At 41.2% G+C, this 16,270-nt stretch overlaps 1 protein-coding gene across 1 annotated transcript in view; it reads right to left on the reverse strand.

Annotated features, from left to right (window-relative positions):
* Positions 1–5,081: 5,081 nt before the first annotated feature.
* MAP3K9 (mitogen-activated protein kinase kinase kinase 9) overlaps positions 5,082–16,270 on the reverse strand; it is a 65,012-nt gene continuing 53,823 nt past the window's right edge. Inside the window, exon 11 of the mRNA XM_049825649.1 lies at positions 5,082–15,806. Coding sequence (XP_049681606.1) covers positions 15,325–15,806 — 482 coding nt within the window. The 3' untranslated portion in view covers positions 5,082–15,324. The remainder of the gene's footprint in view (positions 15,807–16,270) is intronic.

Here is a 16,270-nt window from a genome sequence, read left to right on the forward strand (position 1 = left end):
CGGGCCCTCGGATGTCCTTGGCCACATGGCGTCAAAGCTCTGCTCTTGTTCTAGAAAGCTTGTGCACGAGCTTGCCACTGGTTACCCAACCACTGCATGGTTTAGATGAGGAAAGGAAAACCTTTTCCAACACCCTTACCAGTTGCTCATGCAATACTTGACATTGTTGGTGCTCAAAGGCTCTCATGACAGCTTCTGCTTTGGCCCTCCCAGGTCCTGAAAGCCCTGTCGTTCTGGAGAAGTATTAGATAGCACTTATATGCTGAAGACTGTGTACGTACAAGTCCAGAAAAGACTTGCGTAAGTAGCAGGTTATTATAGCAAATTCCTCAGCTCTCCTGGCACTTTCAGTTTTGCAGTGTCTGACAACGTTTTTTTAAAAATCTATTCCATGTTTAGTTGGATGGTAAAGAATTTGTGATCAAGAGGTAGGCAATGGGTTTTGTGTTGGCTGTTTAAGTTGAGGAACCCTGAAGACTAAGTTGCTGTGATGCCATTTCAGAATTAAAAACAAATAACGATCATTCCTCATCCACATCTCTAGGCAGGAGGAGAGTGATGGACATTGCTTGAAATACCACTGCTCAAAGGTATGCGTATAATCAGGGAGAAAAAAGAGGCTGCCCTACCTTGCGTGTAATTTGCGAGGGGGAAAAATACTGCAGGCTAAGCCAGAAGAGCTGATGTGTGGCTGCAAGAACAGCGTGGTCCTAATGTCAGAATTGCACGCAGGTGAGAAATGGGTTGGCAAACACAGTTATGACAGACTGCTCCAGAGAAAGATATCCGATTGCAGAAAAGGAGCTTGGATTAGAAAGATGGAAAATTGCAGGGAGGAAGAGAAAGCCAGCAGGGAATGGTTTTTAATCTCAGCTGTTTGTACCGGAGACACCAAGCACTGAGGCTGCAGGAGCTGCTTCTTCCACCAGACTCAGCAAAACCTGGGGTTCTGAAACCCCCAGCGGCAGTGAAAGCTCCCGGGTTCCGGCCCTCCTCCCTTCCTCTAACTGCACTTGATTACAATGATGAGCTACAGAACTAGACAGACACAAACCAAGATAATTATGAACTATAATAGATTTGTCATCGAATAGGCGTCTGCCCCCCGAGTACCCAACAGCCTCTGTAACTTCTTTTCCCCCTTCTACAGGCTTGGCTGCTCGGGCTCAAGGCCAGCTCACAGAGATACAACTGGGTGGCCTTGGATGCTGCTGCTGGGACAAGAGCTGTGAGAAACCTCATCACAGCCTCCCCCGCTTCACTAGGTAGCCACATTTTCTTGCCCGTGATCCTTGCCTCAGCTAAATTATGACCATGGCTGTGTGGGCCCAGGTACCTTGCTGACCCAGGCCCACTCTTGCCTTCCTGGCTTGACCTCGGACCTGCCTTATCCCTACAGACTTACCTGGCAATCCCTGGACTGTGACTGGTCCTGGTCACTGTCACTGGACCTGCTCTGCTCACCTTGCTCGGGTACCCTGGGACTGCATCGGGGAGGCCACTGCCCTGCTGTCACCCTTTGCTCCGGTTCATCTTCCCCTACGGAGCAGCACCTGGCATTGCTGCTCCCTGACGCAAAAACTTAATTAAGGAAACCAAAACGTTACAGGTATAACCTTGATACCACCAAAGATAATTGCCACCAGCAGCAATGGCATAGGCAGGCTCTTCAGAAAACCTTCACTTGCTGTGGGACTATATGGATGGTTTTACTAGGTGAGTTGAATAAAGATTTTAAATTAATAAAGCTATATATGTATATACCTGGAAGTTTTGTTCATGAGTTAGCAACGTTACTGGTGCAATACCTCCTAAGGAGGGAATTTGGGTTTGCCTTGGGCAGGTCTGAATTTAAAATCCTTTCAGTGCTGACTTGAAATAGTCCTGAAACCACCCCGAAATAACAAACGCAGACATAGCAGAAATTACAGCTGTGCTACAGAGCCTGCCTGAAATGCTCTTCCTGCCCAGAGACACCACTGTTTGCTTGTTTGGAAGAAGAAATTTGAACTGAGTGAGGGTAGTCCTGGAGAAGGGCAGAGAAGCAGTCCCTGTGAAGAGCAAGGGCTCTGTCTTAAGATTTAAGGAGGAAAAGGGAGACTGGGCTGAACACGGCAGTCCTCAGGACAAGAGCAACTGGAAGTTAGGACCCCAAGTTCTGTTTTGCTGGTGGAAACCAGCTGCATGATCAGATAACAGTCAGGGTATTTCCTCTTCTGTAGCAACTCTGCTGGTTTCTCCTTATTTCCTGTAGCATCCCAGCAAAGTTCTGACCCACATTCTCCTCAGTGCTCGTTCCTGTTCCACCCATCCCTTCCCTTCTGCAGGCAGACAGAATGAAGAAGCCTCCCAACTTTTGCCTCCTTTCCCCCTCGCCCCCCTGCCAGTCTGAGACCTCTTCCTTTGCCCCAGCTTCTCCAGTCACAAATCATCATCATCATCACCATCACGTGCCATTTCAAGAACAATTCTCCTTTAGAACACATACCAGCTTTGAAGAAGATCCTTTTACCTCTGACTGGGTCCTGCAAGATCTGGGGGAGTCTCTAGAAAAAAATTAAGAGAGCCAGATACAACTGCAGGAAGATCACCAAATTAAAACATGCCAGACTGCTGCAAAAACAGTAAGCAATTTGTACAATGACCAGTTCTCCGACTACTGGCTCAGGGTCCTGTTGGAGAACATGATGGCATATGACATTCACGTCCATGAAAGCTGGTTCTTCTAATATTGGCCTCAATCTGTGACAGGTAACCCTATTCATGCCTTTTTTCTTTTTTTTTTTTTAATATTCAAACCCATGTTTTATTATTAAACTTAAGAGGGAGAAAGGAATAAAATTCAAAGCAAATTTTGCAGGCATTAAGTGTACAGGCTTTAGTTATATTTAGTAAAGCGATTATAGTTTTGTTCTACTTTGTATTGGAGTGCAATCAGTTGATCCTGCCACTTTTCATTGCACTTGGATTTGTTCTTTGTTAAATTAATGAGGACTTAACAGAAAGTAAATCACATGCCATTTAATAAGATTTCAGATTAAGTAGTAAAGAGCCACAAAGCATGTTGAAGTCTGCTTGAAAGCCCCAGAGCTTTGCTCACCCTTAGTCACAATTGTTTCATCCTTCCCTGCCATGGCAAACTGTAGTGTCAATTGTGTCCAAACATGAAGATAAAGCTTGTTAACCCTTGTTAAGATGCTCTGATGTTTGTTGCCATGTTCACTCCAACATTTTTTCTAAAGCCTAGTCTGCTTGAGCCCAATACCAATACACCTGCAAACTTTTCATGTTACAATTAATTAGGTTCTTGTGATGCCTAGCTTTAGCAGGACAGCCTCTCCCTTTTTTCCATGTAAGAAGCGCCAAGCATGTCAAAATTTCACCAGAAAGAGCAGATTAATTTATCATGTGCTGCAGCCGCATAGTATAGGAAAGCCTGCCTTCTTTCCCCTTAATCTGCTTAGCCTTAGAAGTTTCATCAAGGCATGCATTTCAGAGCACCACTTACACGTGCTATTCCTGCATGTGCCATCCAAGGAACTTAATGTAATACGTGATGATTTCCTCACTTGACTGTATTTACAGCTAAGGGCCTACATAAGATTCACAGTATAGAATGTGTATGCCCAACCCTCGCCTACACATCAACAAATGAAAAACTAAAGTTAGTCAGTTTAAAGCATCTGCTGGTGTGTTCATTCTGCATCCGTGCTGACCCTAGCAGCCTTTAGGATCCTCCCTCTCTGCTCGAAGTGGTTAGATTCCCCTGCTCAGAAAAGTGCTAGTTTTATTTTTATGTTCTGCCCCAGTGCTTTGTGTTCCTGCCATTTTCTGCAGAGGCTGCATTTGCTGGCGGAAAGTTATCTGCCATGATGCATCCAGATTTTTGTTTCTGATGAGGCCAGCTTGAACGTTATGGTAGCCTTGTGGTTGTAACAGGTGAGTCAATTCAGCCAGAAAGTCTTATTCTTTTAGGAGAGAATCCTACTCTGCAAAACATTACAGAAGGTAGAAATATTTGTTTTAGCTTGAGGCAGTCAGGATTTGGGGAGAAGGAAGGGAAAGACAGTTTGAAAGATAAAACATTGCAAGACACCTCTTGTTAAAACAAGTGAAAAGGCAATTCATTTTGCATGCTATTATTTCTGACTAAATTTAACTGACTGCTTGTCCACTCTCCTCCCAGTTTATCACAAAAAAAAAAATCACCACAGCAGTTCGAACGAACATAGGACTAAAGATAGTCCACCTATGCATTGTTCAATCTCCATATCTGCTGGAAGGAAGGGTATAGGATTTCTTGCACATACCCACATTACAGAAAAATCTCTTTTCAAAGGAGATTATGAAACTTAAGTTCTTGTACTGCATAGTCCATCAGTGCAGCTACATTTCTTAAAGCAGAGAAATGTGAAACGATGGTTTGGTGGCAGGGAAGAGCAAAGGCACAACCTAGGAGTCAAACATACAACCTAGGAATCAAAATCATGTTGTTCTGGCTTCCACACTGATAGCAGATGAAAGACAGCTTGGAAAGATCCTTGTTCAAGCAACTGTGTCTCATTGAATGATGCAGCAGGGACAAAGGCACAGCATCAGAAGTGAATCTAAACCATCTGTTAAATGTCATCATGCACAAAACGTGTTACTGCATTAGCTCCAGATCCAGGCATTCAGATTCACATTCTGGCTAGGATACTAAATAAAGAGTAGAAAAACCTTAAGCTAACAGAACAGAAATATTAACCACAATAAACAATGGTATGCAGTTAATTACCCTGTTCAGAGAAAAGCCAGAAGGGGGTTAGCAGACAGCTACTGTGTGCCAAGACTGATACTAAGCTGTCCAGGGTTTCGTAAAAACAGATTTCAAAAACCCTATGGAAGACCCAGAGCTGGAATAGCTGATCAGGACCGAGATACCTAGCAAAGAAAAATAAACTTCTTGTGGCACTGGGAAAAATGCTGAATTCCTCAGAGTAAGGTAATGCCACTGCTATTCTAAATATCTGCTCAAAATTATGTGAAGCACAAAACCAAGAACTCAAGACCTAAAGACGATCACTTTTATAACAGTTTTATTCAAGTCTGTGTGCTCTAGTGTTGAGACAAGGCCTAGATCAGCATTACACTGTAATACAATAATTTTAGCCATTGAACCAAGCCTGCTTGGCATCCTTGGTTTACAATTTACAGTACATCCAAAAAAAGAGCAAAGAGAAAAGAAATCCCAAAACGCCAACAACTTTCATTAGCTCTTTGCTTCGCTTAAATATTGTTCTATAACATAAAATAATTTAATACAAAAAAGAACTGTAATCCAAATACACATAATACATCGACACAGAACAGAGGAAAGATACAGTAGATTATGCACAAGAGTATTCAGTTGATGTGTTACCTACAGTGAAACAAACTGGACATTAATATAATTTAACTATTTAAGCCCAAGAGGGTCAGAGGCAACAAGTCCAGGTCACAAATAAAGCTTTTTTAAAAATAATGCAATCTTCTTTTCCTCTAAGCTTACTGCTGTACAGAAGTTAAAGGAAGGCTCCAACAAATCACTTAATTTGACAACATTTCATCACACAAACAAGAAAAACTTGGTGGCCTCCGTTATTTTACTCAACTCTGGGGTACATTACCATTTGCTAATGTAACTGCTTCATTGCAGGTTCTTCGGGCAAAACATACCTTCAGGTGCTACTTCCATAGCAAGAGACTTTTGAACACCATGAACAGAAGAGAAGACATACAGAGGTCTCCAAATACAGACTGAAATACTTAAGTTGAAGATTAATCCCAGTCATGCAGAGTTTGGAGTTCCTTATGAAGTACCCAACGCCTTCCACACAGTGATTTCAACACAAGCAGGAACTACCCCATTCCTCAAAAGAACAGACATGGGGGCATGATCTTACACTAGAGTAATCTACTCACCTGGTTCTTCAGATTTACAACATTGTACCTAGGAAAGTCAGGTCACTGATTTTTGCATCTGGCTTTAAATAGAAGCAGGAGCAGATCCACAATTAATAAGGCAAAAGAAAGAAGTAGCTTATAAAAAGAGGGAGGAAATACATTCTCTGGCTGAGAAATTCTTGGACTTTCAAAGCCACAGAAGAGACATTGTTAAAAGCACAGGTATTTTCCCTGATTTTTTCCACCACTGTTGCCCTGACCACTCCATATAAGCCTCTCAACTTAAGTCCGGCAAAATATCGCAGATATTTCCAGCTTGCCCTGAATTTCTGACAAAGAAATCATATATACCAGCACAAAGTGCTGCGCCAACAGCTGACAAACAAGAACCCTAGAACTCTAGTAACAGTGGTGGATGTTGATTCACTGCTGAACTTGTCAGGTCTGTCCACCAGCCTGGAGGGATGCATTTTTAAAAGGAGAAAAAACACCTGAGAAAAGGCCTCAGGTTAAACTGACATTTGCACATACAACCTCCACGCACCACTTACTGCCCCCTTTACAGCTAGGAATCTGCTAATGGAGAAGTTGTTGCTCCTTCTTCCTGTGTCAGAAAACATTCTCAAAGCTTACCCTGTTTATGGTAAGAATTAGCAGTCAAATAGGCATGGCATGTGCAGTCATGGAAAGGCCACAAGAGTCTGCAATCAAACCAGTGTGTACCCAGAGGCTTGTGAAGGAACTCTTTCCTCTGACAATCAAAGTACAGAGCCTGGTCCTTCACCATTAATCTCTACAGGACAATCCCCCAATTTAGATTAAAAGAGCTTTGCTGAGTTGGGGTCTCATGCATTTTGACCCACAGATAAACATCACTGAAGTCAGTGGAATGTAAGTATGTGATGAAGAACTTTCTTGAATTGAGGCCTCTTCCCTTTTAACTTGAAAGCTAATTATGCTAAATATGAACTTTTACTACTAGATGTTCTTGGCTTTACATGGTTTCTTATTCTAACTGCCAAATGAGGGGCACTGGTGCCTACTGTCGTTAAGTGGATCTAGGTATATTCTCCTCTTTGAATTTAGCCATCCCGCAAAGAGACCTATGTTGCACAAGAATGGATTTTACTCTCTGCAAAGAGCACTAGCCAAACTCAACCATTCAACTGGCAAACGCTTGTATGCTTTCTTTTTTTCTTCCCCCCCCCCCCCCCCTCCCTTTTTTTTTTTTGCTGTGGCTTTATTCTTTACAGTCTAAGATTTCTGGATGTTATAGTTGTCAAGATAACCTTGAAAATAGAGCAATGGCAGAACTGATGCAGTAACATCCACCTGAGATGCAGTGTGAGAAGTCAGCTCAGAGGTATTAGCTGCCCTATTCAGATAAAAATGCTAACCCTGTTGACATTGTAAGAGCTGCTCACTAAAGCACACAAGATAGAAGAACAAGCCTACCATGAATATCTGGGCAATCAGTTGAAGGTGACAACTCATTTCATGACACAGAGTGGGCCTGGGAGAAAACACTACCCAAGTCAAGAAGTGGCCACAACCACAAATTCCAGAAGAACCTCAATTCTCCTCCAGATGCAGTTAAATTCAAGCAGCTCAGTGTGCAACTGAGCTACGCCAAACAGTAATCAGAGGCCAGGGTTGCTCTGAAACTCTATGAGAAACCAAGTACAAGGAAGGGTTCCCAAAGCACTTGTACTGAAATGCGCTGTTAGCAGCATTCTTATCAGTGAAGCTTGGAAAAACACCGGCATGACTTCCTGCTCCATTAAAACCTCTACTGGTAAGAGAGCGAGACACAAAAGCATCAGGGCACGGCTAGAACAATGTTTCATCTTTCTCAGACCCATATGTCTCTCTTCAAGACAAGGAGGTTAGCTTTACCCAACCTCAACATCTGTTCTTGAGAAAATGCTAAATTGGAACAATCAAGGTAGAACAGGGAGACAGTGTTAATCACTCTGGTCTTATGTTGGGGTTTCAGCCAACAACTTTCGAACACAATGTAGGTTCTCACTAGCTATCATGGAAGCTAAAATTTGAGCATGGAAAAAATACTAGAAAAGTATTTCTGAATAATGAAGGGCCTTTCTTCCCCCCCAACGTGATTATTTTTCAGATAATTTATTTTAAGCAAATAAAACTTTGGCATTCCTCCTGCAGATTTGTTCTAAGCCCCCTTTTGCTAGCTGTGCATCCATCTGACCCATCACCTACAGATCTAATGGTAGCCCACTTCAGGCTGAACTTATAAATCCACTACACTACACACTAAAAATGTGCCATTATTTAATATTAGCTATATCGGGCTGTCTGCACATTATTAGGACTCAGATACAATAAGGATTGTATTAGGATCCGACACATTAGGAAAACAATACTGCAAATACAGGGAAACAATCCGGATTGTGTGTAGGTCCATTTTAAGAGCACATGAGTTTATTTTTAAAAAATCCGTTTTCAAAAAACAGGCCTTCACTTTTAAAAGCAGTAGTGACCTATACAAAAATCACCACCTTTTCATCTGTGGACAATCAGATCTTCCACAGGTCAGAAACCATCAAGAAAAAATGCCCTGCCTTGTCATTTATTATTTTGGACACATACATAGTAAAAGCAAGTATAATCTTAACTTCTAAAACTGAATTGCTGGTTTTATTTTTCCATCAGGAATTTGCATGTCAAAGAGCCAAATACAAGTGTTTGCCTCTATCCTCCCATCATCCCAGCCTCAAATGCCTACCTACAGCATTTCTTACCAAAAGTTACGCTTTCTTCCCATTCCATCTCTACAAATGAGGTAGCTCAGGGTAAAATAAACCAAACCAACCAGAAATTAAGTAACTACATATTCCTCAAATGCTTCTTTAGGATCCAACTTACCTACGATGCCAAGAGATTACCAAGCAGCTAGTTCCCTCTGTCGTCTGACTGCTTATTACATTAAGAAGGGTAATTTCACTCTTTGATTTGCTACTGCCTGCCAACCTCCGCTTTCACTTCTCCCAGTTGTATCTTAAGCTTCTAGCCTGGAAACATTTTAGGTCAAAGCACACCTAAAACATATACTGGTTTCTGTCTTAGGTCCCCAGGTACTTTGGTAACAAGAATTAATAACCGAAAAAGATGGGATAGGGGCAGAATTCTAATCAAGAGATAAGGAAAGCCAGCGATAGTGTACTTCTTTCCACAAGGGTGTACACACATCAATAAATAGGAGGACTTGAAATGCTTACTGTGCTGGTATTTGGCCTGATGTGTGATGAAGAACACTACAGTACTGAAAACTACAATGAGGAATTCCCTCCAAAAAACAACCTCAGGCCCTAGCAAGGAGGCATGTGAGATAGAAGGCACCTAGGAATACAGGACGCACCTTACAGATACATATGTATTACACAGGCTTAAAACAACCAACCAACCCACCACCAAAAAACCCCAAACAGTCCAAGAAGCCATTCGCAGTAGGAAAATGATGTTCCTGGTCATTTAGAACCAAAGAAAAAAAAAAAATTTCACTCATGTACAGAAGGAGATGAAATGTGTTTCTTGTACACAAACATTAATGAAATGCTAAAGACTTTCCAGTTGCAAAAAAAGGAGATCTTTGTTAGAGAGGAACAATAATAATTCTGGCAGCTACACCACCTAGTCACCAGTGGTAAATTACCTTTTAATCAAGCACACACGCCTCTTAGCCTGGGAATGACTATTTTTAACATACAAAAATAAAACTGATGTAGATCATTTCAGAAGCTGTACTCATCTCTGATCAATGGCAAAGCTGCTTAAAAAAGCAGAGCATGAGAAAGAAACAAAAGCAAATGCACATTTTAACTGTAGCATGTGACTTTCTACTAGCACATTCAACAGAGGGAACAGCAGCAGCAGCCGTAAATGCATTTCCATACTGCCTTGCGAAATTGTGAAAGTAGGGCTGAGGAAATAGTAAATGTAACTTCTTCTTAAGACTCTCTTGTTTGTTAACCACAAAAAAAAAAAAAGGAAAATCTAAACCACAAACTGGATTGGAAATAGAGAAAAAAAGATAAAAATCTGGTTAAAGATCCTTTCTATCCAGCTAGATACAATACCACTGTCTGTGCAAAGCACCATATTCTAATCTTACAACAGGAAACTTAATAGAAAAACATAGGAAGGCATTCTTTCCTAAATATATCTTGATTATATGATCAACCAAAGGTTTATGAAGTCTGGAAGTTATCCTCTGTGACAGCATGAGTATATTTTGGTTCTCTTTGCACATGCATGCTGTATTTATTGCTTTTTTGCAAATAGATTTTAACACATGCCTATACCCTCACTCTTAATGTCCAGTTTTACCCAAATTACAGCCTTAAGTGAATTCAGTTATAAATATGGAAGCTAAGAAACTGTTCTGCAGCAACACGATAAGGATCAGAAATCTTCATGGCTAAACATAGGTGTCCTTGTTTCATACTAAAAAAGTGAAGCCAAAAGGAAGACCTGTATCACTATGCAAAATATAAGCCTCCTTATTTGCCATAGAGTTGGTAAGAGTTCTTGAGACTATTTCCAAAATGTGTGGAAAAGGTTAGAAAGCAATAAGCACTTTTTCCAAGAAGAAAGGTTTCAAGAAAAAACCCAAAGAAACAAACCCATTAATATTAGCCTAAAATTACTTACAAAAGTAACAGGCTATCACTGAATTTTGGGATATAATATTAGATTTGGTTCCATACATCTAATGGGACTTCAGCTCCCATATTCATCCCACAGAGATGAATTAAGTTTCAAATTAAAGTTAAGCTCAAGATAGAAAGGTGACTCAAGATGGGAGGTTTCCTGTGATTTTGTATTTAACAGAACACTCCAGATGGCAAAAACCTTTCTTTACTTGACCATTAATGCCTCACCTTCAACAGAACGAGAAGTATCCAGTTTCATGGCAATATCGAAGTAACATCTCTATGCAGTATTGTCCATAAAGCCTTAAGATAACAGCATGCTATGAAGAGGAAGGCAACTACTCCCATTCCTAGAGGTACAGAAAAATACTTCATCATAAAAGCATGCCAAACCAGAACAGCTCTTTCCACATCAATAACGAAAAATTCACTTTGAAAATACTCATTTTGTTAGAAAACCGTTACAAAAAGAATATTTTCACTGAGGTTCCCTGCCCCATATTGATTATCAACCCATTGTAATAATAACCCGAAGGAAAAAAATACCTATAAAAAGTTACATTTGCACCTCTGAAAAGGCCTGAAAGGAGGTAAGACGTACTTGCTGGCAGAACAGAGCATTGTACAGTCCATAGAAAGTAACAGCATTAGAAAAAAACCCCATAACTATTATCACCCTAGTTTTGACACAAAAGCTTTCTTCTCTCTACCTGTCCCACACTCACTTTCTGTGAAACCAGTAGAAATTTAACAAAAAATTTGTGATTTTTTTTGCACTGGTTGCTATCTCTGTGCTTTCCCCCCAGTTTTACAGGAAAAACAAACAGGCTACAAGGATAGCATATTTTGAAGGGCTGGCAAACTTTTTTCTGTTTCCTAAATCAGCACATCTGTTATATAAATTAGTGATATATACTGCCAGCTGACTATTTAAAAAAAAAAACCAACATAGATATTTCTAGACCAGAAAAATTTCTCTCAGCAACAATCTTACTACTATTACTATCAGTTAAAAAATTTGTCACTTCCTCTTTGTGAGCCCTGTAATTACTATAACACATTTTACCCCATTCTTTTGTCATTATATTTTAGACTGCTCAGGGATTTTTTGCTCTCATGTTCTCTTTTTCTCAGGAAAAAAAAATTGCAACTTATTCAGATATTTAGGAAACAATACATTTATTAGAATTTTTTTATAGTAAGGTTTTCACCATCTTCCTCAAGAACACTGCTAGAAAGGTATGTCAAATCAACCATATTCTGAAATTTTTATCTCCCTGATAAATGGGAATACTAGTAACCAGTAAAAAAAAAAAAAAAAAAAAAAAAAGATTTGTGAGCTGACAGGCTCATATCTTCTCAGTATCTAGTGGACTAAAGTGAAGCACTCCTTTGGAGATTTGGAGCACGTCAGCTCCCACAACTGCGAAGGAAAAAAACCCAACAGATTAAGAAGAGAAATCAAGCCAGGATGGGATAGATGGGTATAGGGAGAGGTTATGAGCTAGCTTAAACATGCACATAGCCCCTGGGCCTCAGGACACCATTTGCGGATGCATAAGGTAAAACACCCGACAACTCTTTGCCTTGAGAACCCCCTCTGCCTGTCAAAGAATAGCCCACAACCTGCTAAAGCCAATAGCTTTGTTTCTACAATAGACTCCTCTTGCCTGATACCTCAGGTTAGCCACAGGGCTCCCAACTGGAAGACAGTTATGGGTTGATGGTCAGACTACCTCATTTTATTTCACATGCTAGATTCCACTACGACAATTGCATCCAAGGAGTGTTTAAAGAAAACAAACACCAAATATTATGCTTCTACATAGTCTTTCTGCCAGCTTCATAATAGAAAATATCTAGATTGGAAACCCTGATCTGGACCCTTGACTCCCTGTCGTCTGTCCTACCCAGGTCCTTTGATGTAGCAATTTCCATTTGGTGTTAGGGAAGATGCTCTTCGGAGCAAAATACTTCTAATAGGTCAGCTACACACCACTTTCACCAAGTGATTATCTAAAAGGGAGAGAGGGGGAAAGGGGTTTGAAACTCCATCCTCAACTTTCCTAAGCAAAAGAACAACTTGGCTTTACAGCTGTCTTGCCTGCTAGGAACTTGACAGAAACCTTACAGTTCATTTGGTGAAAGCAACTAGCCAACTATCAGGAAGTATAGTGGGCTGAGTTAAAGCAATGTGACCTAGAAAGGTAACCTCCCACTCCATGCAAGGAAATGGATTTTAAAAATCTCTGTTCAAATGGAGCTATTCCAGGTAATATCTTCGCGGAGCAGATGATGCTTCCTATGACATTTGTAATAATACTTTTTGGATAGAAAATATTACATTTCATAACAGCTGATCCAATTTTGTTTCAGACTTTTTAAAATGGTAAGGGAGACTATGAAATATAGATAGTTTTAATCTCCTGCTTTTAAGTGCCTGTGACACAGCCTCTGACTGGGCTTTCCTTGAGTTTGTTTCTATACCACAATCAAAATTAACCATCTGTTTAGGTGGGGTTTACCTTTTTTTTTTTTAGTTTCTGGATCACAAAAAACAGAAAGCAAAAGGGATGAAGGCTTAAGAAATCAATAACGCTAAAAGTCTACGTTTAGCAAAAGTGTCAGAAGTGTAAGTTCTTTTTAAAGTATCTTAGCCCCACATCAGAATACCTTGCCTACCCATCAACAGTCTGTCCAGCTTCAGCAGCTAGTGTAGCATCATTAAGTCTAGCTCTGGAGCATTCAATGGGGGAGGCAGCAAAAGGTAATTCTGCCATTAAACATGTTTCACGGAATGTAATAAACAAGAAATGTGTGACCTTTCTAAATGAAAACATACCAGAATTGCTTGAAAAAAAGGGTACACTTGACTAATGGCAACATGCTGGTTTTAGCCCTCAAACAGAATTAAAAAAACCCTTATGTACAGTACTTCCTCAACACATGCTGGTTTTTCACGTCAGGTTACAAACATCTAAACACACAGGTTCTCTGTGCTAACAGCTGCGAGAAAGTATTCGGCTACACTGCCTTCACAACAGGACTGGACTGCCCTAACAGGTTGAGCACTGCGTTGGCAGTACTGTCAAATCAGTTACTTGCACCCAAATGGTCAGCAGATTAGCAAAATGAGCACAGATCTGTACAAAGAGAGTGAAGAGATATGCTGTACCCTGCAATAAAGCAGACTACCCTATTACACTCATATAAAGGCCACATCCCTTATTTATAATGCCAAAACTGGGGAAGAGTGAAGCTCATTAAAGCCAGTAAGATATACCTGCAGATGCACAGACACACCTGCAGTCTCTGTACAGAAAAGTGTGAGCATAGGCACACCCTATTCGTGTGACTTCCTCCTTCAAGACAGGGGTCTGTTCTTGCTCCAGAGTTAGGAGTTTTTACATATTTGGACAAGAATAAAGTTTTACATGTCTATAGTGCCTTTCACTCAAAGATCTCAAAGGACTTTATACCTATAACGTATGTCCCAACCCCTCCCCTGTGAGGTAGGTATTATTCCTATTATTTACAGATGGGGAAATTCAGGCACAGAGGTTACATTATTTGCCCAAGGTGACACAGTGAGTCAGTGACAAAACAAAATAGAATCCAGATGTTCTGATTCCTGTTTGCACAATCCAACTACTAACAAGCCTCAATTTCAAAAGAACCTTAAACAGGTATCAGTGTGCATAAGAATAGTCTTGGGTTTCAAGGGCCACTCCTAAAAAGCATAAGAAAGGAGAAAGAACAGGAAGAAAAAGAGCAAGGAGACACATAAGTTACTGCTGCAAGCCAACACAGCTTTAAAGAAAGAGTGGCTGCTAATTCCCTTCCCAAAGCAGAGGCAGCTCGACTATGAGCCTGGGGTACAGGGAATGGGAAAGGGAAGCTGATGGAACCAAAGTCTGAAACAGAAAAGCAAGCTAAGAGCAAACAGCCATACCATAAGCCTTCATCTTTTTGAAAGCACAGGGTCATAGAAAAATAGGGCTGAGAGGGACCTCAAGAGATCATTGAAGTCCATCCAACCTGCCTTGAAGCCAGGATCAACTACACCTACTCATTCCCAACAGTCTAGTTAGTCTGTTCTCAAAGACCTCCATCAGTGGAGATGCCATGCCCTTCCTCTGCAATCTGTTCCACCTTGCACTATCACATGAGCAAAAGAGGACAAGTGAGTCCAAGATAGCTACTTCTGCTCCTTCAGTGGGGGTACCATCATTCCCAGGCCTATCTAATGATCTGAATACATTTCAGAGAAGGTAGTCTCCAGATATTTACTTGCTTCTGTCCTGGATTCCTTGGGGAAACATCAAACACTGGTGTCTGCTGTAGTGTAATATTTGAGTTTTGAAAATACTGATTAATACCAGGATAGATACCAATATACTTACTGCAAGTGCCAAATCCTACAAGGTCAGTAACAAAGACTTTGATATGATAATTTTAGCTCATTGCAGATTCAAACTGCAATAAGAGGGCAGGGAAGACTACAGAAAAACCCCACAGCAAAAGTCAGCAGCTCAGAGTTGTCAAGTTTCATCCAACTGCAGACAAAAATCAGGCAGTCGAACAACACATCTTCAGCAGAGGCAGCACCATATGATCTCTGTAGCATCCCTCCATCTCATCTGTCTTCAAAGTGCATTCTCAGTGCAAAAAGTAGGATTGAATTTAGAGGGGCTCACTGTCCCCAGCGGATTTCATACTAAGACCAGAATTCTTGCTTGAGTTCATATGCTGCAGCTTTGTGTGTGTTAAGTTCACTTCTGCATAGCGGAATGGTGCTGTCCTGGCTCTGCCCCTCAGCATCTATGTCCAACAGTGTCCGCTCCTCTACAGGAAGACCCACCTGGAAAGGAAGCAGTGCAGGCAGTCCAGGTCTCTCTTCTACAGTGCTGCTGCTACTAGCAAAACAAGAGTCCAGATTGCTTGGAGTATCAGTACTTGAACTGTTGGCGGAAGATTCACCCTTGGCATTGCTGGGTGACACAAACCACCAGGGATCAAGCCGCTGCCGACTGGCTGCAGGACGTGGCCGGGGCAGGAACTCTAATGTCTTGGGTCTCTCCAGTGTGGAGTCCTGCTGTGCATTCCATCGTCTCGGGGTTGGAGGAAAAACAAGGTTGGGGTCTGGCAGGCGAGGGACCTCATTGGGATCTCTACTTGGACTAGGTGTTTTTAACACACCTATCCAAAACAGAGAATGTAAGAGAAGAGGGAAACATGTTAGATGTCACTGCTAAATGGTTCCAACAGATCTTAGTTTATTGTATATAAACCGTGAAAACATTTTCAAAGCAGAAAGCCTCCATTCAGAATCTAAAAATTCCATGTCTTCAAGATTACACCAGTCTGAAGTGAATAACTGGCTTCCTTATCCCTACACTGTCCTCAACCCATTGCAAGACAACTGTTTCACTGACCTAGCACAAGCAGCAAGTTTTGTTCATTCTCTCATTTGCTTTCTTCAATTTTCAGACTGGAGAGCATGGATTTGACCTCCTACCAGAGGTGAGGACTCTCCAAATCCTTTGGAGGGCACATTACCCATTAACAGCTTGAATGGATCAGGGAGACACTTGCACAGCAGGATATATGACACATGTTTGCAGCAAGCAGGACCAACTTCCTGGAAGAGCCATTTATCACCA

This window comes from Accipiter gentilis, chromosome 22 (assembly GCF_929443795.1).
Source record: "Accipiter gentilis chromosome 22, bAccGen1.1, whole genome shotgun sequence".
NCBI lineage: Eukaryota > Metazoa > Chordata > Aves > Accipitriformes > Accipitridae > Astur > Astur gentilis.